The sequence below is a fragment of the Spinacia oleracea genome, chromosome 2 (genome assembly GCF_020520425.1).
Source record: "Spinacia oleracea cultivar Varoflay chromosome 2, BTI_SOV_V1, whole genome shotgun sequence".
Lineage (NCBI taxonomy): Eukaryota > Viridiplantae > Streptophyta > Magnoliopsida > Caryophyllales > Amaranthaceae > Spinacia > Spinacia oleracea.
Genome location: NC_079488.1, coordinates 69744179 through 69767917, shown reverse-complemented (window position 1 = coordinate 69767917; position 23739 = coordinate 69744179). Strand labels below are relative to the sequence as shown.

The 23739-nt window shown below is 36.4% G+C and overlaps 2 protein-coding genes across 2 annotated transcripts; both read left to right on the top strand.

Moving 5' to 3' along the window:
- Window positions 1–16710, top strand: LOC110778194 (glutathione S-transferase T3-like). The gene is made up of 3 exons (XM_056836028.1): window positions 1–60; window positions 1426–1494; window positions 15808–16710. The coding sequence occupies exons 1-3, from the start codon at window positions 1–3 to the stop codon at window positions 16708–16710; spliced, it is 1032 nt and encodes a 343-aa protein (XP_056692006.1).
- Window positions 16711–19404: 2694 nt separating this feature from the next.
- Window positions 19405–20990, top strand: LOC110778195 (uncharacterized). Its single transcript, XM_021982761.2, has one exon. It carries the CDS (start codon window positions 19441–19443, stop codon window positions 20773–20775), a length of 1335 nt encoding a protein of 444 aa, XP_021838453.2. The 5' UTR covers window positions 19405–19440; the 3' UTR covers window positions 20776–20990.
- Window positions 20991–23739: the final 2749 nt, after the last annotated feature.

Genomic DNA, 23739 nt, shown 5'->3' with positions numbered 1-23739 from the left:
ATGATGATTCATGTAACGGTTGAAGAAGATTTGCATGATCCGTCGAAATATAGTTTGAAGGTACACAAAGACGGTGTATACCAACGAACTAGCACCGACGGGGAAGGATGATTTAAAGTAAGGATGTGTGAAGTGAGAGAGGAACACTTAAGTTGGTTGAGGTCAATATGCAATGTGATTAAATTGTCATTCATGAAAGGTTGAATTAGCTTAAAAAAGACTTGATGTGGGTTAAACAAAGCATTGTTAAAGATATACGGAGTAATCATTTATCTTTCTTTCCAAAGGGAACAAACCATAAATATGAAGTATGAATTTAAATAAAGTTGAAGGGTGTTTACTCAAATACTGGATAGTATCAAAGAAGTCATTGTGGGTGTTGGAAAAGTTCAACCATTTCTTTTTGAAATCGAGGTGCCATATTTTTTTAGAAGAAGGTAATTGGAACAAGAGGTGGTTTATTGTTTCGATATAAGTATCACACAAGGGACATAAATCAAAGGGTAAAATATTTCTTTTATAAAGAGTGTCTCTAACTAGAATGCTTTTGTGGCAGATTTGTCGGAGGAAAAAATGGATTCTTGGAGGAATATCTAGTTTTCAAATCCATTGAAATTCGCACTCGGGTTGGTGAGGATGGATGTCGTGAGCAATCCATGTTGCTTTGACAGTGAAATCACCTGATGGAGTAGTACCCCAGATCGGATTTTCTTCCATATCATCTAGAGGGATCGAGATTACTTGAATTTTAAGAACCATATCTCTAGCTTGGTAATAGGAGCAAAGGGTAGGATGAAATAAGAGACTAACATATTGCAATCCACTGTGTCGATATTGAGGTTACAAAAGGATCGTAGATTACCTTGTATTAGCCAATTATCTAGCTAGAAATTGATGGATTTCCCATTTTCAATTTTTCATCTATACGGTACTTTCCAACACATAAGAGGACATACATGGCTATATTAGTACAGTGGAAATATCATTAGGGCCGTGTGGTGCTTTTTAATTGGTTTCTCCAAAAAAAAAATCGTAATAAGCGGTAGGTGTAGTTGTGGTAATTTCATCCGAGTCCGACGGATATCCGAACCACCCGAAGCGAATATATGGATGAAAATTCGATAAAAAACAGGTGTTAAATGGGTGGCGGGTGGATTGGGTCAGATTCAGGTGGTTGGTCATCCAACCCGTCACCCGATCCATCCATCCGTTAAAATTGTTAATTTTTTTACTAAAATTACTTAATTATTAATAGAATCTTATATTTATTACTTAATAATTTTTTATTATTAGCATTTTAGGCTATTTTATAATGTAGATGTATCAAATTTAAATTTCATTGTCCACTATATTAACACATATTACTTTATATTGATATTATAAATAAAGTTGATTATGCTTTTAATTTCACCCGTTAATGACCAGATCCACCCGATTCATCCGCGGATGATGGATGGGTCAGATGTGGATGGGGATAAATTGGGTGATGGATGGGTTGGATGATGGATGAAAACTTTACGGATGGAGACGTACGAATGAAGCTACACCCAATCCACCTTCGATCCATTTCCACCCCTAGGTAGGTGTAGTATATGACATGTTAGTTTGTGTAATTAACTTAGGGTTTGTTCGGCGTTGTTGTAGTTTTTGGTTTTCCTGTTTTTTCCTTTAAAAAAGAAAATGAAACATGTTCAGGGAAAGTGTTTTAATAAACAAATACGAAGTATGACAGGCTTAAGTCGTATCACCTAATCAAAGATAAACCTAAATCCACTAACAAGATAGCAAGGGAAGTAGGGATCTAATCCACAGGGAAACAGGCGTTCTTTCTATTACTAAAACTAAGGTCCATACTATTGGGAAACAAGTAAATGATTTGTGTTTGAGTATTAAACTACGACAATAATTAAACAAGGAAGAATTCAGATATTAAAAGGTCTAGGGCATAGGTTCACCAATGAACAACAATCCAGGATGATAAACAATCGATAATATTCAATAAAGTAGTTAATTAGACTAGCATGCTCTCTCGAATCGATACTAATCATAGACTTTGAATTAACGGGCTCTCGCTACGTATTAGTTCCAATTCTACCTATTGAAACAGGCCTAAACATCAAATTGCATCTCTCGAATCTTAACTTGATATTACTAGACTAATACAATTAGACCTGCGCAAATCTAATCGCAAAGTAAATGGAAACAATCAATAGGAATTAACAGCTAATACCAACAATCAACTATAATATATCATCCCTTCATATTGGTTCATGGATTCCCAAAACCCAAGAATGGAACTAATCACACATGATTGAAATAACTAAGACAATATTAATCAATGAAAACATAATTAGAATAAAATAATGAAGCAAGGTAAGAAATAATACCTAAGGAATTGAACAATGAATAATGAAAGCTTGAATTTTTGATTGAAAATAAAACTAAGTATTTTGCAACAATTGAGAGAATAAACTAAGTAATGATAATAAACTAAGTGTTTGAAACTAGAAAAAAAAAAGATGTTAAACTAAATTAACTAAGGGCTATATTTATAGTCTTGCCCAAAACATAACAAAAAAGCGGAAGAAAGTAAGCGAAAAAGTGTTGGAGGTTGTCGTCGCCCGATCGGGCAGATGAGAAAATCCTCATATGACCTGCAGGATGGGCGCCCGATGGGCGCCCGATGGGCACCGGGCGAAGCCCGCCCGATCAGGCGCGCGTTGAAACATGCAAAGGGTCTTTTTTCTCTCCCAGTTTTCTCTATTCGCCCTCCAGTCGTAGGGCGATTAGCAGAATGCATCGTCCTTCACTCATAGCACCAAGTCTAACTCTCGGGGCTCAATCATAGACATCATAGGATCCCAAGGGTCGACCATGATCATCCCGAACCTACTCGGGAACCGTGTAGAGGCCTATATCATCGCGAAATGAGCCTAAAAAGACCAATTTATCATTAAACGATCATGAAACTCAAGGCACACTCATTGTTAGGTTATGATACATATGACATTACATAGATCATGCGGAAACAACCATTAACCCAGGACAACATATTATTTACACATAATCATATAGCATAATTTAGATGCATACTCTTTGTTGCGTGCCCTCCCTAGCTGCGCCCGAACCGAACAAGAACAAGTCTTTAGGACTCCAAGTGTCGTCCCTCCGTAGATAGTCCACAGCACGTCCGGATCCGCCTTAAGATTGACCAACTAGAATCGCCCTTAAGGTACTAGAAAATTTCGGCACTTTATGAGCAAGATGTGTGTTTTAATTTTCTCTCAAAAAACTCACTTTTGAATACTTTGAAACTTGTTATAAATTGTGAGCCCTAGCCTCATATTTATAGGGGTATGGAAAGGGAATCGAAATCCTATTCAGATACAAATTAATTAAACCTAGAATCCTACAAGAACTCTAATTTAATTAATTTATCAAATAGAATTAGGAATTTAATCATTAACCGAACTCTGCATGTTTTAGGAAACGTGCACGAACACAAACACTTGCACACACACGCACGGCAGCCACGATGGGCCCCATGCATGCGCGCGAGCAGCAGCCCACGCAGCGCCCGCGCGCGCTGCGCGCTGCGCGTGCTGTGCGCGTTGTGCGCGCTGCGCAGCCTGCTGGGCCTGGCCTTGCGCTGGGCCTGGCGTGGCTGTTTGTGCGGCGCGCTTGGCTTGCTGGGCGATGGCCTGGCTTCGTGCTGGGCCTCGTCCGGCAGGCCTCGTCCGATGCTTATTCGTACGATGCGCTTCCGATTAAATTTTCCGATTCCGGAATTCATTTCCGATACGAACAATATTTAATATTTCCGATTCCGGAATTAATTTCCGTTTCGAACAAATATTTAATATTTCCGTTTCCGGAATTATTTTCCGATTCCGGTAATATTTCCGATTCTGACAATATTTCCGTTTCCGGCAATATTTCCGATTCTGGCAATATTTCCATTTCCGATAATATTTTCCGATACGTACCATGTTTCCGTTTCCGGCAACATCTACGACTTGGATAATATTTATATTTCCGATACGATCCATATTTCCGTTTCCGGCAATATCATCGTTTCCGGAGTATTCATTTCTTGCCTGTGACGATCTTAGCTCCCACTGAAACAAAGATCCGTCGGTTCCGAATATTCATAGATGGAGTATTTAATGCCATTAAATACTTGATCCGTTTACGTACTATTTGTGTGACCCTACGGGTTCAGTCAAGAGTAAGCTGTGGATTAATATCATTAATTCCACTTGAACTGAAGCGGCCTCTAGCTAGGCATTCAGCTCACTTGATCTCACTGAATTATTAACTTGTTAATTAATACTGAACCGCATTTATTAGACTTAACATAGAATGCATACTTGGACCAAGGGCATTATTTCCTTCAGTCTCCCACTTGTCCTTAGGGACAAGTGTGCATTTCCTAATTCCTTTGTCGCTCGATGCTTGCTCTTGAACATAAGGTAAGAGTTGTCATCCTTATTATGTCCAGAGGTGTTCCTCGGTTTCAGAGTTCAACTGATCAAATAAACAGATAATCATAGCCTATGATTCATCCGAGCACGGCCATGCATTTCACAGTTTCTAGCTCTCCGAGTGGCCTTGTACAACTTTTAAGCATCTCATCCCGATTTATGGGAGGACAATCCCAATCTTGCGATCTTGAGATTAGACTTCGTTTGATAGGTGATTACCTGAGCGTTGCCTTTATAGCCTCCTTTTACGGTGCGACGGTTGGTCAACGTCAAAGCAACCAGTTCTCAAACAAGTAATCCCAAATCACTCAGGTATTGAGGATTTAGTGTCTAATAATTTAATGAAATTTACTCATGACAGATTTTCATCTCTTACAGTAAAGTTTCATAGGTCTTGTCCGATACTAGTCTTCCCAAAGTAAGTATCTATGCAAATGATTATGACATTGCCATGTCCACATAGTTCAAGAAACAGAACTACTAGTCATCTTGCATTCTAATCGTCTAACGTTTTCTATGCGTCCAATTTTATAGAAAACTCCGATTAGGGACCATTTTCAACCTTTGACATTCAAGTTCACTTGATAGACATTTCTTAGTCACAGGACTGGTCCTGACAGTCTATCTTGAATATATCGTCAAATTGAAGGGACTCATCATTTAATAAACCATAAATTAAATGGAAAAATGAATTCATTTCATTTATTGTGAATGATTAACCAATAATGTTTTACAAAGATTTAAACTCTAAAACTTTAAAACATTAAACAGAGACATCAAAGCCATTCTCCAATATGCTTGATTCCCATAGCTGCAGTGTGCGAGTTGTGCTTCGCCTGCGGCAGAGGTTTAGTTAATGGATCTGATATGTTGTCATCAGTTCCAATTTTTCTTATCTCGACTTCTTTTCTTTCAACGAACTCTCGTAGAAGGTGAAATCTACGAAGTACATGCTTGACTCTCTGGTGGTGTCTAGGCTCTTTTGCCTGTGCAATAGCTCCGTTATTATCACAATACAGGGCTATTGGTCCTTTAATGGAGGGGACTACACCAAGTTCTCCTATGAACTTCCTTAGCCATATAGCTTCCTTTGCTGCTTCATGTGCAGCAATGTACTCCGCTTCAGTTGTAGAATCCGCAATGGTGCTTTGCTTAGCACTTTTCCAGCTTACTGCTCCTCCGTTGAGGCAGAAGACAAACCCAGACTGTGATCTAAAATCATCTTTGTCGGTTTGGAAACTTGCGTCCGTATAGCCTTTAACAATTAATTCATCATCTCCACCATAGACCAGGAAGTCATCTTTGTGCCTTTTCAGGTACTTCAGAATGTTCTTGGCAGCAGTCCAATGCGCCTCTCCTGGGTCTGACTGGTATCTGCTTGTAGCACTGAGTGCGTACGCAACATCCGGGCGTGTACATATCATAGCATACATTATTGAACCAATCAATGATGCATATGGAATCCCATTCATTCGTCTACGCTCATCAAGTGTTTTTGGGCACTGAGTCTTGCTTAGAGTCATTCCATGAGACATGGGTAGGTAGCCTCGCTTGGAGTCCGCCATCTTGAACCTATCAAGCACCTTATTGATATAAGTGCTTTGACTAAGTCCAATCATCTTTTTAGATCTATCTCTATAAATCTTGATGCCCAATATGTACTGTGCTTCTCCTAGATCCTTCATCGAAAAACATTTCCCAAGCCAAATCTTGACAGAGTTCAACATAGGAATGTCATTTCCGATAAGCAATATGTCGTCGACATATAATACTAGGAAAGCAATTTTGCTCCCACTGACCTTCTTGTATACACAAGATTCGTCCGCGTTCTTGATGAAACCAAAGTCACTGACTGCTTCATCAAAACGTATATTCCAGCTCCTGGATGCCTGCTTCAATCCGTAGATTGACTTCTTTAGCTTGCATACCTTTTTAGCATTCTTTGGATCCTCAAAACCTTCAGGCTGTGTCATAAACACAGTTTCTGTTAAAACGCCGTTTAAGAAAGCAGTTTTGACATCCATCTGCCATATTTCGTAATCGTAATATGCAGCGATTGCTAACATTATCCGAATAGACTTTAGCATTGCAACTGGTGAAAAGGTTTCATCGTAATCCACACCGTGGACTTGCCTGTAACCTTTTGCGACCAATCTAGCTTTGAAAACTTCAAGTTTCCCATCCTTGTCCTTTTTCAGTTTGAAAACCCATTTGCTTCCAATGGCTTGGTAGCCATCTGGCAAATCGACCAAATCCCATACTTGGTTTTCAGACATGGAGTCTAATTCAGATTGCATGGCTTCTTGCCATTGCTTGGAGCTAGGGCTCGTCATAGCTTGTTTGTAAGTCGCAGGTTCATCACTTTCAAGTAATAGAACGTCATAGCTCTCGTTCGTCAAAATACCTAAGTACCTTTCCGGTTGAGATCTATATCTTTGCGATCTACGCGGGGTAACATTTCTAGATTGACCATGATTCTCACCAGATTCTTCTAAAGATCTCTGAGTTTCATCCTGAATGTCATCTTGAGCATTCTCTAGAGTTTGTTGTTCGACTCGAATTTCTTCGAGGTCTACTTTTCTCCCACTTGTCATTTTGGAAATGTGATCCTTCTCCAAAAAGACACCATCTCGAGCAACAAACACTTTGTTCTCAGATGTATTGTAGAAGTAATACCCCTTTGTTTCCTTTGGATAGCCCACAAGGATACATTTGTCAGATTTTGGATGAAGTTTGTCTGAAATTAATCGTTTGACGTATACTTCACATCCCCAAATCTTAAGAAAAGACACATTTGGAGGCTTTCCAAACCATAATTCGTATGGAGTCTTTTCGACAGCTTTAGACGGAGCTCTATTTATAGTGAGTGCAGCTGTATTTAGTGCATGTCCCCAAAATTCTAATGGAAGTTCGGCCTGACCCATCATTGACCTGACCATGTCTAGCAAGGTTCTGTTCCTCCGTTCCGACACACCGTTCCATTGTGGTGTTCCAGGAGGAGTCAATTCTGATAGAATTCCACATTCTTTCAGATGGTCATCAAATTCATAGCTCAGATATTCACCGCCTCTATCAGACCGCAGTGCCTTAATCTTCTTGCCTAATTGATTCTCTACTTCACTCTGAAATTCCTTGAATTTGTCAAAGGATTCAGACTTATGCTTCATTAGGTAGACATAACCATACCTACTGAAGTCATCAGTGAAAGTGATAAAGTAGCTGAAACCACCTCTAGCATTTGTACTCATTGGTCCACATACATCTGTATGGATTAAACCCAATAGTTCATTTGCTCTTTCTCCAACTTTAGAGAAAGGTTGCTTTGTCATTTTGCCAAGTAAACATGATTCGCATTTACCATAATCCTCTAAGTCAAATGGTTCTAGAATTCCTTCCTTTTGAAGACTTTCTAAGCGTTTCAAGTTTATATGGCCTAATCGACAATGCCACAGATAGGTGAGATCTGAATCATCCTTTTTGGCCTTTTTGGTATTTATGTTATATACTTGTTTGTCGTGATCTAATAAATAAAGTCCATTGACTAATCTAGCAGATCCATAAAACATCTCTTTAAAATAAAACGAACAACTATTGTCTTTTATTAAAAAGGAAAATCCCTCAGCATCTAAGCAAGAAACTGAAATGATGTTTTTAGTAAGACTTGGAACATGGAAACATTCTTCCAGTTCCAAAACTAGCCCGGAGGGCAACGACAAATAGTAAGTTCCTACGGCTAATGCAGCAATCCGTGCTCCATTTCCCACTCGTAGGTCGACTTCACCCTTGCTTAACTTTCTACTTCTTCTTAGTCCCTGTGGATTGGAACATAAGTGTGAGCCACAACCTGTATCTAATACCCAAGAAGTTGAATTAGCAAGTATACAGTCTATAACGAAAATACCTGAAGATGGAACGACTGTTCCGTTCTTCTGATCTTCCTTTAGCTTTGGACATTCTCTTTTGTAATGGCCTATTCCATCACAATAAAGACAGCTTGATGTGGACTTGTCCTGCTTTGATTTAGCATTGCCCTTGGACTTTCCACCTTTCTTGAATGGTCTCTTTCTAGCCTTGAGTAAATCTTTGGCTTCACAGTCCAGTACTATTTCAGCCTTTCTGACAAGGTGAATAAATTCTGCAACTGTTTCTTCTCTTGGTTCACTTAGGTATAGTTGCTTGAAGCGACCAAACCCACTGTGTAGTGAATTGAGCAAGACAGAGACTGCCATCCTTTCGCTTATTGGTGTTCCTAGTAGACTTAGGCGATCAAAATATGAACACATAAGATCCACATGGAACCTCAGTGGGACGCCTACCCTCTGTTTAGTGCGAAGGAGCTGAACATGTGTTTCTTGGACCTCCATCCTATAACACCTGTTGGGAGAACTAACCTTTAGACCAGACATTGATTCAATCAACTCATGGACGTTCAGGTCCCTGTCCTCCGTACTTCCACGACAGATATCCCTCAGATTCTTGATGAGCGTAAAAGGTTCATAGGCTACAAACCTTTTAGCCCAATCATTAGGGATATTGTTCAGCATGAGACTCATAACCTTTTTGAGATCCGCATCCCAGGCGTAAAATCTCTCAGGGGTCATGTCTCTGGCATAGTAGCTTGGCATGGGATGTGACAGTACATACTCAAGTCCATTGAGTTTGACTATTTCAACTAGCTTGGCTTCCCATTCAAGAAAATTTGTCAGGTTCAGCTTGACCATAAGCTCAGAACCCATGATGATGTTTTGATTGTTGTTTGCCATATTAAAACTACAATTGAAAAGAATAAACAAATAAATAACCATTCACAGTTTCTCTTAATAAACTTAAATTCTAGCATACATGCATAATTCAATGTTTATTAAGCATTTTATTCAAATTATGTGTTCCGGCAGGTGTGAATAAAATGATTCCAAGATCCTAAAATCATTGAAGAACTAAGCACAGTTTGTCGACTTAATCCTAGAACATCTTAGGTAAGCAAAAGCCTTTTGCTAATAGTCTAGAAACTATTCTTGGTTGATAGGTACGTCTAAGAACTTATTAGGTAAACCTATCGAATTCGCCACGACATAAAAGGACTCCTTACTTATATCGTTGAGTTTCACCAAAACTAACATGTACTCACAATTATTTGTGTACCTTGCCCCTTTAGGACCAATAAGTAACACCTCGCTGAGCGAAAACTATTACTAGATTGATGTAAAGGATATCCAAGCAAGTGTATATTTTGGCATGGCACCTTTTAACTCAATTTTTAAGTTTGGAACTTAAGGCTCTTACTATGTTGGTTAGATTTTAAGTGAACTAAAATCCTTAATCATGCAACATAATCAAGCTTTTGATCTCATGCATTTTAAGACATATTTAAAACAATAAATAACTTAAAGCATGCATAAGATAAATGTGATCTAGTATGGCCCGACTTCATCTTGAAGCTTTGACTTCAAAGTCCGTCTTGAAAATCTCCGTGGGAGGCACCATTTTCTTCAAATAGGATAAGCTATAACTAATTACAACTATTTGATGGTTCGCATGCCATATTTGAATTGAAAAACAACTTTGGTACTTTAGACCAATTACATTCAAATTAATGGTACGCAGACCATATTTTCTATCCTATTTGGGCCATACTAGTCACTTCATAACCTGCAAAACAGTACATATACAATATATACCATTCACCCATTCATTATCATGAATGGCCCACATAGCTGGTTAGTAAAACACATTATGCATCACGTAAACATTTGCAGCAATTAATCAAGGGCACCAATAATCTACCAATTATTCAGTCCTTATTAATTCTAATCAAGTTGTTTTAACCTTAAGGATTTGTAGACCTAATCAAGAGTTTATGACTAAAAAACGCTCCCACTTAAACCAATAAATTTATATGCTTTACTAATTTTAAACATAAAAATGTATTTCTAGTCTAACCGGAAACATACAAATTTAATTAAAATTTAAAGCTCATATAAATTTATAATTGAATCCAAAAATTTAATTTAATTTCAGTCGTATTTAAATTAATTCATGATTTTAATTTTAGTAAAATAATTAGAATAAATAAAATTTATTATAATTACAATATTCAAAATTAAAATCCAAGAAAATAATTTAAATTATTAATTTTAAAATTAATTAAAATTACGTGAACTGAAATTTTCAAATTAAACATTCAAAACGATCTTTAATCGTAACGCAAACACCCTACGCGTTGCACGCCCATGGGCCGCACGCACACAGCCATTGCTGGCCATGTGCGCGCAGCCCATGCGCTCGTCGCATAGCTGCTGCATCCCCATCGCAAGCCTCCGCACGCATTGGTGCTCGCTGCGCGCCCGACATCGCTCGTTGGGCGCGCGACATCGCTCGCTGGGCGCGCGAGCCATCGCTCGCTGGGCGCGCGACATCGCTCGCTGGGCGGGCGACATCGCTCGCTGTGCGCACGAGCAATGCTAGGCGCAGCGCTCGTGGCACGCGAGCTTGCGCTCGCTGCGCGCGAGGCTGCGCGCTCTTGTGCGAGGCAGCGCGCGTTGTGGCGCAGCTCGCTTGCTGCCCACACGCGACTGCCTTGGCTCGCCCTTCGCCCATGCCCATTCGTCCATTGCTCGTGGCACACGACACAAGGCAGGGCTGCTGCCTTGTGCTCGTGCACTACGCCCTTGCTCATTGCATTCGTGCCGCACGGGCGACGAGCTCCCTTGCTCGTCGTCGCATGCCCGCATTATACAACACCCCTTAAGGGTAACACGAAGCGTCCATTGCTTCGTGCGTGCAAGTTTTATGAACGAATCGCATAAAAAATTTAAAATTTATATTTAAAATTAATGACAAATTAATAAATAATATTAATTTCATAATTTTAGGGCGAAAAATCGAAAATTTATTATCCAATTGATTTCCGATTGTTATGGATTCAAGTCTAGGTCATAAAAATTTAAAATTTATCATAAATTTACAATTTTTATGGTGGTTTTTAATCATAGGTTTCTAATTAAATTACAATTAATTATGAAAATCAAATTAATTCTAAATTATTCTAATTTTCAACAAATTAATCATAATTACAAATTAGATTGCATAATTAACAAGACTAGGCATTCAAACTTGTTAAACATATGCAGTAGGTCAATCAAAAATTCAAGATTTATCAACAAGAATCGCAAATATTTAATTTAACATCTTAAATTTACGAAATTTTGCATTCGAAAAACTAAAACCTTCGAAAAGTCATAGTTAGGCTTCGAATTTGAGAATTCTGGGTTCGGCAGAAAAAAACTATTTTTGTCAAAATTTTAGAATGCCTTTTACATGCGGAATTGACACAAAAATCACTCAATTCGGATGAGTAACGAAGAAACTGCCGAAAAACTGCGTACGTATAATTAAATAAACGCAATTTGCAATTAATTAACAATTACGAAAATTAATCACCCCTTTTAATTCTTGCAAATTTGTAATATTTAACCATGTTCATGCAATTTAGATTATGAAAATAATAAGGGGCTCGTGATACCACTGTTAGGTTATGATACATATGACATTACATAGATCATGCGGAAACAACCATTAACCCAGGACAACATATTATTTACACATAATCATATAGCATAATTTAGATGCATACTCTTTGTTGCGTGCCCTCCCTAGCTGCGCCCGAACCGAACAAGAACAAGTCTTTAGGACTCCAAGTGTCGTCCCTCCGTAGATAGTCCACAGCACGTCCGGATCCGCCTTAAGATTGACCAACTAGAATCGCCCTTAAGGTACTAGAAAATTTCGGCACTTTATGAGCAAGATGTGTGTTTTAATTTTCTCTCAAAAAACTCACTTTTGAATACTTTGAAACTTGTTATAAATTGTGAGCCCTAGCCTCATATTTATAGGGGTATGGAAAGGGAATCGAAATCCTATTCAGATACAAATTAATTAAACCTAGAATCCTACAAGAACTCTAATTTAATTAATTTATCAAATAGAATTAGGAATTTAATCATTAACCGAACTCTGCATGTTTTAGGAAACGTGCACGAACACAAACACTTGCACACACACGCACGGCAGCCACGATGGGCCCCATGCGTGCGCGCGAGCAGCAGCCCACGCAGCGCCCGCGCGCGCTGCGCGCTGCGCGTGCTGTGCGCGTTGTGCGCGCTGCGCAGCCTGCTGGGACTGGCCTTGCGCTGGGCCTGGCGTGGCTGTTTGTGCGGCGCGCTTGGCTTGCTGGGCGATGGCCTGGCTTCGTGCTGGGCCTCGTCCGGCAGGCCTCGTCCGATGCTTATTCGTACGATGCGCTTCCGATTAAATTTTCCGATTCCGGAATTCATTTCCGATACGAACAATATTTAATATTTCCGATTCCGGAATTAATTTCCGTTTCGAACAAATATTTAATATTTCCGTTTCCGGAATTATTTTCCGATTCCGGTAATATTTCCGATTCTGACAATATTTCCGTTTCCGGCAATATTTCCGATTCTGACAATATTTCCATTTCCGATAATATTTTCCGATACGTACCATGTTTCCGTTTCCGGCAACATCTACGACTTGGATAATATTTATATTTCCGATACGATCCATATTTCCGTTTCCGGCAATATCATCGTTTCCGGAGTATTCATTTCTTGCCTGTGACGATCTTAGCTCCCACTGAAACCAAGATCCGTCGGTTCCGAATATTCATAGATGGAGTATTTAATGCCATTAAATACTTGATCCGTTTACGTACTATTTGTGTGACCCTACGGGTTCAGTCAAGAGTAAGCTGTGGATTAATATCATTAATTCCACTTGAACTGAAGCGGCCTCTAGCTAGGCATTCAGCTCACTTGATCTCACTGAATTATTAACTTGTTAATTAATACTGAACCGCATTTATTAGACTTAACATAGAATGCATACTTGGACCAAGGGCATTATTTCCTTCACTCATAACATGAATCTATATAATATACTAAAAGAGAGGAAATCAATGTGGTGATGACAAATGTCACTCATTGATTCGCCTCTCTTTTAAAATAAATAAAATATTTTTTTTCTCTAACTATCTCTAAATAAAAATCTATTATGGAGTACATAATATTAGATTTTCTAAGGAAACTATGCATATACGATTAACTAAATATACTATTGCTTTTATTTATCGGTTTTTCTAACGTTTATTCTATAGTAGTTCATTGATGATGTGGAATATTTTATTCTTATACATTGAAACATGTATTTAATTCATAAAATACTCTGCATTTATATTCCCTTGCCCTTATACTGGCCATATAAATATTCTATTACTCTCTATTTCTTTATTAAGATGTTTTTCCATATTAATATTTTTTACAATGTACTAAAAGAGAGAGAAAAAAGAGGGATCCAGAGGTGATAGTCAAAAGAACTAATAGTTCAATACTCTTATATATGGACGTTGAATGCTCAAAGTTTGAATGGCTTATTAATTCTAAGTCTAATTAAAAGTTGTGTTCTCACCACCATTAACGAACAATAACCAAACTTTTGGATGGCAGAGCTTCTTGGCGGTTTCATCGCCAGTATCTAATCAAACAAAACTTAAACCTTATATTAATTAAACGGATGTAATCGGGACTTTTTCTTATCCTCAAAGATGAAACCCTGCTTTAAGTGAAAAGAAAATGGTAAAACAAATTATAATTGATCTACTACTACGTAGTACATTGTAGTAGTGTGAAAGAAGCACGTTAATAATTTTAACAAGAAATTTAGATTGTTGTTCTAAACATTGAACAACCGGGATATTTTCTATAATAGTTTAAGATTTTCCTCTCTTATAAATTAAAATTATTTAATTAAAATTATTAATCTAACTTAAAGTAACTTAAAGTTGTCTTATTTAAGGAAAAATATACCAGAGAAAATACTATTATTTATTTTCCAATATAAATCTTAATGATTCGGTTGATAATAAATATCCTAAATGTACTAAATAAAAAAATAAAATGTAAAAAATACGAATAGGTAAATATTATATTCCCGTGCTTATATGTGTAAACTTCTTGTAAATATGATGCACTAAGTAAATTTGCCGTTTACAATGAATATTCTGCGAAATATAACATAAATATATACTACTTAAGTTGTCAGGGCATTAACTGTAAAGTTGACATGTATCATGTCTATTTTTTTTTTTTTTTTTGTGTAATCTAAATATTAATATAATTAATCTACTAAATTTTGGGCAAAAAATGAAAGTTTTTTTTTAAAAAAAAACATAAAAGTAGCATGAGTTGATAAATAATCATATATGTGGTACAAAGTATTTTTTTTATTATTTGATTTAATTTTATATAGATTGGAATGAAATAGAAGTATTTAAGGGGTTCGTGGGGATAAAGGTTACTTTCGAGTAAATGAGTGGAGCATTTAAATATTTATAAGGATTTAATTGGGATAAATGTGGACAAGTAAGGAAATATTCTAAAAGTGACTAAACAAAAAAAAAAATCAATACAGAAAGAGAACTAAGAGCACTCCCATCAATGGGGAAAAAATTTTCTCACGGGCAAAAAAACGTGAGGGGAAAAAAACACGGCCTACAGCAATGGGTTAACTGGAAAATGCTCGCGAGGAAATGAAAAAATGCTCGCACGGCGTTCCATTTTTGTTGTTTGCTCACCGAAATTATTGGGCCCCACTTGCTGTAATTTGCAGGCAAAAAGTAACCCACTTGCATGCAAATTGGTACAAGTATCCGTTAATCATGCAAATTACTCCAAAAAAAAGGGAAAGATTCCCTTTGTGCTGACCATGTGCAGTCAACGGTCCAATGACCGTGTGACATTTGTCATTGTCAGAATTTAAACCAATCAAAAAATTGTTTGAAATTTGCAACGGCTATAATCTTGTAAGGGCTAATTTTGCTGTAAATAATTAATAAAAAAAATTGTACCAACGGTCATAAAATTTCAAGATCTATAAATAGAGATCAATTTTGCTATATTTTGACACACTTTCAAAAATCATTTTTCTCTCTCTAAAATCATCAAAATCATTTTTCATACTAAATATTACTATAATTTGTGTTATTTTTTGAAAATTACTGAACATTTCCAGTAGCATATAATTTCGAAAATCTTATTTCCGGTTGTTATTTATTAATTTTATCATTATTATTATCATTGTCATTATTATTATTGTTACTTGTAGGTATATTTACTATTAAAATTATTATTGTTACTTATTAGTGTGCTTGCGTATTTTTCAAAAATAAAATGGACCCTAATTACTATTCTCAAAATTTAGAAAACAATTTGATGATTTTGATCTTAACTCTGACAACAATCAGCATCCCGGCTATGATTCTTATTCGCAGGGTAATTCTTCGTCTCAAAATTTTCAACAATCTTTTTATGCTAACACTATTGTTGACCGTGAAGCTATAGAGGAACGTGTTATGGAGAGACATGAACCGATCATGACACATCCATTGCCCGTCAAACCAAATCAACCAACTAAGGTTGCATCTCAGTCTCGAAGTTGGTCGATTCAGGAGGATGAAGCTCTGGTTGATTCCTACATTAAAGTTTGCTCCGATCAGATTATAGGCACCAACATAAGAAAAGTTGATATTTGGAGGCAAGCTGCTGTGCGCTATAGCCAAATTCAAGTAGGTAGACCGTACGAACTTGCTGTAAGAAATGCAAAATGTTTTGAGAGTCGTTGGGGAAGGATGTCTCCAGACATCATGTTGTGGGCTGCTAGTTTTGAAAAGGCTGGTAGGTTAATTACAAGTGGGAATAATGATGCGGACCAAGTTGATACCGCTCATCAGTTATTCCGCACAGAAAACAAAAAGAACTTCACATTGATGCATGCTTGGAAGATGCTTACTAATGAAAACCCAAAGTGGAGGGTGATGATGAGGTGGGGTATGTCAAAGACAGAGAGAGAAACATACGATGCCAGTCTACCAATTTCTACTGAAGAGAGTGATGGTAGTGGCAAGAGAACTAGAGTTGATGATGATGGTGACACCGTCTTGCCAAGTGGTGGGAGCTTTGTATCTGGAGGTATATCTCGACCAGATGGTGTAAAGAAAGCTAAGGCCGGAAGAAAAGGAAAAGCGGCAGAATCATTAGAGGCAGTTTCGTCTTTTGGAAGTCGTTTGCAAGCTAACACTGAAGTGAGGAATAACACTACAAGAAAGCACTTGATTACCGACCAAATTTACCGACCGCCAGAAAAGTAGTTGGTAAAACAAAATTTACCGACCACTTTGGAAGCGGTCGTTAATTTACCGACCGGTTTAGAAGCAGTCGTTATTTTTTACATTTACCGACCGCCTCTATAGAAGTCGATAAATTAACGACTTCTCCCCCCGTGTGTTCCGACTAAATAGCAGTCGGTAAAAACCCAACTATTTCCAAAATAAATTTAACATTTTACCAACCGCCCAAGCAGTCGGTGAAAAGTAATTTACCGACGGCAGACTAGATAGTCGTTAAAAAAATATTTACCAACTGCTGAAACAGTCGCTAAATAACTATTTACCGACCGCACATAAGGTAGTCGATAAAAAATTATTTACCGACCACAATAACAGTCGGTAAAAAACTGTTTTACCGAGAATATATTACGGAGTACCAATTTCTCTTGTTTTATAACCCTAATAAAGCCCCCTCTCTCCTGCCTCTTTCTCTCACAAGCCCCTATTTCTCTCACCAGGCAACCTCCCCCTTCATCTCCTCCACTCTTTTTCCTGCTAAAAATTCAACACAATAACATCAAACTTTGGTGTTTTAAATCGATTTGCCTATCCTTAGAATCAATCCCAACCATCGATCGATCTTCGCCTCCTCTCTTAATCAAAACTCTCTGCCCTTTCTATCTGCTCCTCCCACACCTTCGACCTCCGCGTTGCGACAGCCCTGTAATCCCCAAAAATTATCGTTCTATCTACAAATCACATGTGGAAGCTGCAATTCATCATCTCAACAATTCATCTCGCTCATCACCGCACTTGCATTTCCATCGCCGACAAATAATCACCGGAAAAGGTTGGTTTTTAGGTTTTAGTCAAAGAATGGAGGATCACGATTGATGTTTTATGGTGAAAAAGATTTGGGTTTCTGATAAAGAATCCAAGATTGATGTTTTTTAGTGAAAAATCCAAGTCTAGAGGTTTTTGTACATGATTTTTATGTTTTAGTTGCAGATCTGGATTTTTTAAGATTATTCTTAATATTAGTCTTAATTTTTGGGTGGTTAATTTTTTGCATCCTTGTAATTAATTAAATTTTATTGAGATATATAACTCTATTTTTTTGGATTGTTTTTGTTTAAGCACCCTCTTTATAAAATTGTTATTTTATCTCTATATGTGTATGTTGGTAATTAATTCATACCCTTTTTCTTTATTCTAGTACGTTAGTTTTAAAATATTGAAGATGAAATTGGTTGTAAATCAGAATATTCAGCAAATTTAAAGCAGATATGTCTTCACTCATACTCTGCTTTAGTGGAGAATTAGGGACTAATCAACGGATTATGTATATGGCATTGGGTTGATGCCAGTGGGTTTGGAAAGGCATAGCATGCAAACTCAAATTATTTTGTTTGGAAGAAATCAAAACCATTGGCTGGTTTTCTTTCCAGTTAGATGCTTTTGATTTTTTTATTTTTTTTTAATTAAAATTACCGACTGCCAAAGCGGTCGACAATTTACTAATTTACCGACCAACTAAGCAGTCAGTAATTTACCGACTGCTTAGTTGGTCGGTAAATTAGTAAATTGTCGACCGCTTTGTCAGTCGTTAATTTAGCGACTGCTAAAGCAGTCGTTAAATTACCAACTGCTATGACAGTCGCTAAATTAACGACTGCCAAAGCAATCGTTAAATTTCCGACTGTAAAGGCAGTCGATAAAATACCAACTCCTAAGCAGTCGCTATTTCAGACGGTAAAGTTTAGCGACCGCTTTACAATCGGAGTTTTCTTAATTACTGTCCAGGTGAACACTGACCGATCTTTTACGACCGTTGGTGGTCGCTAAAACATTTACCAACCGTATTTCGTGTTTTACCAACTACTTTTGGCGGTCGGAAATTAATCAATTTCTTATAGTGTAATGAGCACGAACTAAATTTAAAGAGATTCGAGCAAGCAGCAGAAAAGACTATAATGAGGAGGCGACAGCTTGAGATAGAGGAACGGAGAATCCAATTGGAAAAGCTAAAAATGAAACATGATTTCTTGCAAACATTGGTGTCTAAGGCTTGACTAACTCCTGATGAGGAAAAATTTAAGGCAAGATTGATGTTAGAGTTTTATGGTGGTGATAAACTGATAATTAGCAAAGTGTTTAATGTTTAGTTTATTTCATGTGTTTAAATTTTATGTCACAATCTAGTTTTAATAAGTTTTCAATAAGCTTGTATTAATTCGTGTTGTGCCTTTAAACTTGTATTAGTTCGTGTTATGTCTTTAACTTTGTATTGTTTTGTGTTATGTAATATATTATATTATTTTTTATTGCCAAGTAGTATTTTACACATTTTTGTTATTATATTATAAGAAACTACAATATAATCTTATCAAGAAATCCATAAAATCTTATCAACCAATAGAAAATCTAAGAAAATCTAAGAACATCCAATAACATCTTATCAAGAAAATCTTATCAACAAAATCTAAGAACATCCAATAACATCTTACCGAAAATCTAAGAAAATCCAAAAAAATCTTATCGAAAATCTAAGAAAATCCAAAAAAATCTTATCACGTATTCCATACAATCCTATCAACCAATCGAGAATCTTGAAAAATCTTAGAAAATATAAGAAAATCCAATAAAATCAAGTAAAATCTTATCACGTAATCCATATATTCTTATCCACATTACACTTTAAATACACACACATTATCAAACTCATTTCTCACACTCACTTCTCATTATCACACTCTACTATATCTCAAAAAAATGTTATTTGAATACAGTTCAAGCTCAGAATCTGCTGATGAAAAACCATACGGAGAAGTTGATCGAATGGTTGACGATTTTGTTACTCATCACTTACCAAACACATTCTTTCCACGAGGTCCTAGACTTCGAAATGAGAATGATACCATTCCGATTCCAGCAGATAGAAACCGTGAAGAACGGCATAACCGCTTGTTTAATGATTACTTTGCGGAAAATCCAGTATATTCAGACAAGCAGTTTCGTCGAAGGTTTCGAATGAGAAGACATTTGTTTTGCCGTATCATGAACAAAGTGGTTGAAAATGATGTTATCTTGCAACAGAGAAGAAATGCTGCCGGAAAATTAGGGTTATCAGGATTGCAAAAATGCACTGCAGCTATCAAGATGTTAGCGTATGGTTTGGCTCCGGATGCAATTGATGAATATCTGCGAATGGGTGAAACAACTTCAAAAAAATCATTATTACATTTCACTCAAGGGGTAATCAAGCATTTTGAAGAGGATTACCTAAGAAGTCCTACTGATGAAGACTTAAGGAGGATCCTTTATCAAAATGAAATGCGCGGATTTCCAGGCATGATCGGTAGTATTGATTGTATGCACTGGGAATGGAAGAACTGTCCTACTGCATGGAGAGGTCAATACCAAGGACGCAGCGGGAAAGCGTCCCTAATTCTTGAAACTGTTGCAGATCAAGATCTATGGATTTGGCATTCATTTTTTGGTATTCCTGGTTCATCTAATGACCTTAATGTTCTGCACCGTTCTCCTGTTTTTGATGATGTTTTGACAGGTAAGGCACCTCCTATAACTTTTCAGGTGAACGGACATGAATACAAAATGGGGTACTACCTCACAGATGGTATTTATCCAAATTGGGCTACGTTCATTCAAGGATTTTCTCTTCCCCAACTTGAAACGGAAAGGTTGTTTGCTAACAGACAAGCGCATGTTCGTAAGGATGTTGAACGTGCGTTCGGAGTTTTGCAAGCAAGATTCGTCATTGTACGACAACCATCTCAGGCTTATGATGAAGATATATTAGGCGATATAATGAAGGCTTGTATCATCTTACACAACATGATAGTTGAGGATGAACGAGATATGTATGTCCGAGCTGATGTGTTACGAAGGTACTATGAAGAAGACCTTTCGAGCTTAACCGCAACATTGAATAATGGTGAACCCTTTGAGTTCCAGACTGGACAACCCTTCTCCATTAACGCATTATTGGGGAGAATAACAGCTTTGCGTAGCAGTCAAATTCATCACTATTTGAAAGAGGATTTAATTGAGCATAACTGGCAAAAATATGGAGGCAATAATCATTAAACTCATGCCTCGAAGAAGAGTTGTTATTTTTAGTGGTTGCGTTTGATTTATCGTAATTTTTTTTAATCATATTTTGGCTTTATGATGTTTTAGTTTATGACATAGTATTTTTAGTCGTTGTAATGTTTTAGTTATCCGAAACTTGTCTTGCTTTAGTCCATCTATTATGTATTTTATTCAATTATGTCCCTTTATTTTATTTAAATTTATGAAATATTTTCAATAAATTTTTTAATACGAAGTATTAAAAATAGATATAAAAATAACGTAAATAAAATAATGAACGTAAATTAAATAATTAGCGTAAATAAAATATTAAACGTAAATTAAATAATTTATCTTAACTAATTGTTAAAATTCATTTAAGTTATTAATATAATTGAATAAATACAAAATGGATGGACTATGTGGGAAATAGAAAGTGTGGTGGGGTTTAGTGAATAGTAAAAGTAAAAGTGGTGAGGAGTTTTTTTTTTGCTCATTGGTGGGATGAGTTTGTTGTAACAGAATTTGTATGTGAGGAAAGTGATGTGGAGGAGTAAGAAAGTGGTAGAGAGATAGTGGTGAGGAGTTTTTTTCCCCATTGATGGGAGTGGTCTAAGAGCACTCTCACCATTGGGGAAAAAAGTTCCTCACGAGTGAGAAATGATGAGATTAAATTAGCTCATACATCACACCAATGGGTAAAATGTAAGTTGCTCGCGAGGAAATAAATAAAGACTCGCATGGCGTTCATTTTGTAATTTTTTCTCACCGAAAATTTGGGTCCCACTTAATGTTTGTTGCAGGCAAAAAGTACTGGCACTTGCATGCAAATTAAGGGAAAATAGCAGTTGGCATGCAAATTACTCCAAATAAAAGGGAAAGATTCCCTTTGGATAAACGTGTGCTGATGTGTGCAGTCAACGACCCAATGAGCGTGTGACACTTGTCATACTCAGTATATCAACCAATTAAAAAATTGTGTGAAATTTGCAACGGTTATATTTTTGTTAACGGCTAATTTTGCCGTAAATAATTAATAATAAAAAAATTATACCAACGGTCATAAAATTTCATGATCTATAAATAGAGACCAATTTTGCTATATTTTGACACACTTTCAAAATTCATTTTTCTCTCTCTAAAACCATCAAAATCCCTTTATGTTATTTAAATTTATGAAATATTTTCAATTAAATTTATATTATTAAAAATAGATATAAAAATAACGTAAATAAAAAGATTAACGTAAATTAAATAATTTATCTTAACTAATTGTTAAAATTCATTTCCCCTCAAAAAAAAAAATTGTTAAAACTCATTTAAGTTATTAATATAATTGAATAAGTACAAAATGAATGGAGTATGTGGGAAATAGAAAGTGTAGTGGGGTTTAGTGAATAGTAAAAGTAAAAGTGGTGAGGAGTTTTTTTTAGCTCATTGGTGGGATGAATTTGTTGTAGCAAAATTTGTATGTGAGAAAAGTGATGTGGAGGAGTAAGAAAGTGGTAGAGAGATAGTGGTGAGATTTTTTTTTCCCCACTAGTGAGAGTAGTCTAACATTCATGAATAGAGGGAGTACTAACATTTTAATAACTAGATTTGATTAATATCACAACTTTTACATTTGATATTCTACTACATTAAATAATTATATGTATGTTCAAGAAAAAAAAACTAACATAATCTATATATCATTTAACTATACGTATTACGTATCCCGTACTAAACAAGAAAGTCGATAAACATCTGACACGTGATGCTCTCTATTTTTAAAAAGGTCCTAACTTTTTTTTATGTTAATAATAAGTAAAAAGAAACTTAGACTACTATGTACGGAGTATTGTTTAACAACAACAACAACAACAACAACAACAGAGCCTTAGTCCCAAAATGATTTGGGATCGGCTAACATGAATCGTCGTACGGAGTATTGTTTATAAATAAATAATTAATTAAAATTTTACGGAGATATAAATGTTATACGGAATAAATAATATGCTTGGAGCACAACTTATTATTCATATGTCAATATATGTAAAGTATTGCAATATGAATCATATATAAAATTTTGTGTAAAATTAATATTTTGATAGGTAAACCGTGCATCACATTTAGATGATGGGGCAGGTTTGAATTTTATACAAAGATGTCGATGAAGATAAACATATATGATTGACTAATAGATAGTCATGTAGTGTTGTCGCACCGTATTGGAGTAATTGAATAAAAAAAATGTAAGTTACTCCCTCTGTCCCTTAATACTTGCACCTTTTGACCTTTTGCATTTGTTTTCATATATATAACATTTGTTTTCATATGCTAGAAATAAAATAGGGTCAAAGTGATTATGTGAATAGTGCAAAAAGTTAAAAGGTGCAAGTATTAAGGGACAGAGGGAGTAACTTACATTTTTTTTTAATTTATTCAATTACTCCAATACAACGAAATTGTCAAATAGTATAGAATAAAAGAGTTTTAAAATACAAAATTATCGTACAAATAAATATCGGTGGCGAAGTTGGGATGAATTTTAGGCAGGTAAGAGGGTGGAAGGACTTGCCCCCGCCCCTGCCCCCGCCCCCGCCCCTCTTTGAAGTCAACTTTAGCTGAATAAAGTAGATGGTGGAGGTAAGTGTTAAGTTATGAGGTATATGGTGGGGTATTTGACGGGTATGATATCGAAGTAAACGATGGATGAAAATAACTTTTTGTTTGACACAGATGGTGGACGGGGGTGAAAATAGTTTTATATGCATTAGTTGTTTTAACATTTTTAAGAAATCTTACATTGAATGGGGCAATAACAAATATATAAATAACTATTCCCTTAATTTTAATTGGAAGAATATCTACAATTATTCTCTTATAAAAAATATCAGTGGCAGAATAAGGATGATTTTTAGGCAGGTAAGAGGGTGGAAGGACCATCCTCCGCCCCCGCCCCCGCCCCCGCCCCCTCCCTGCCCCGCTTTGAAGTCA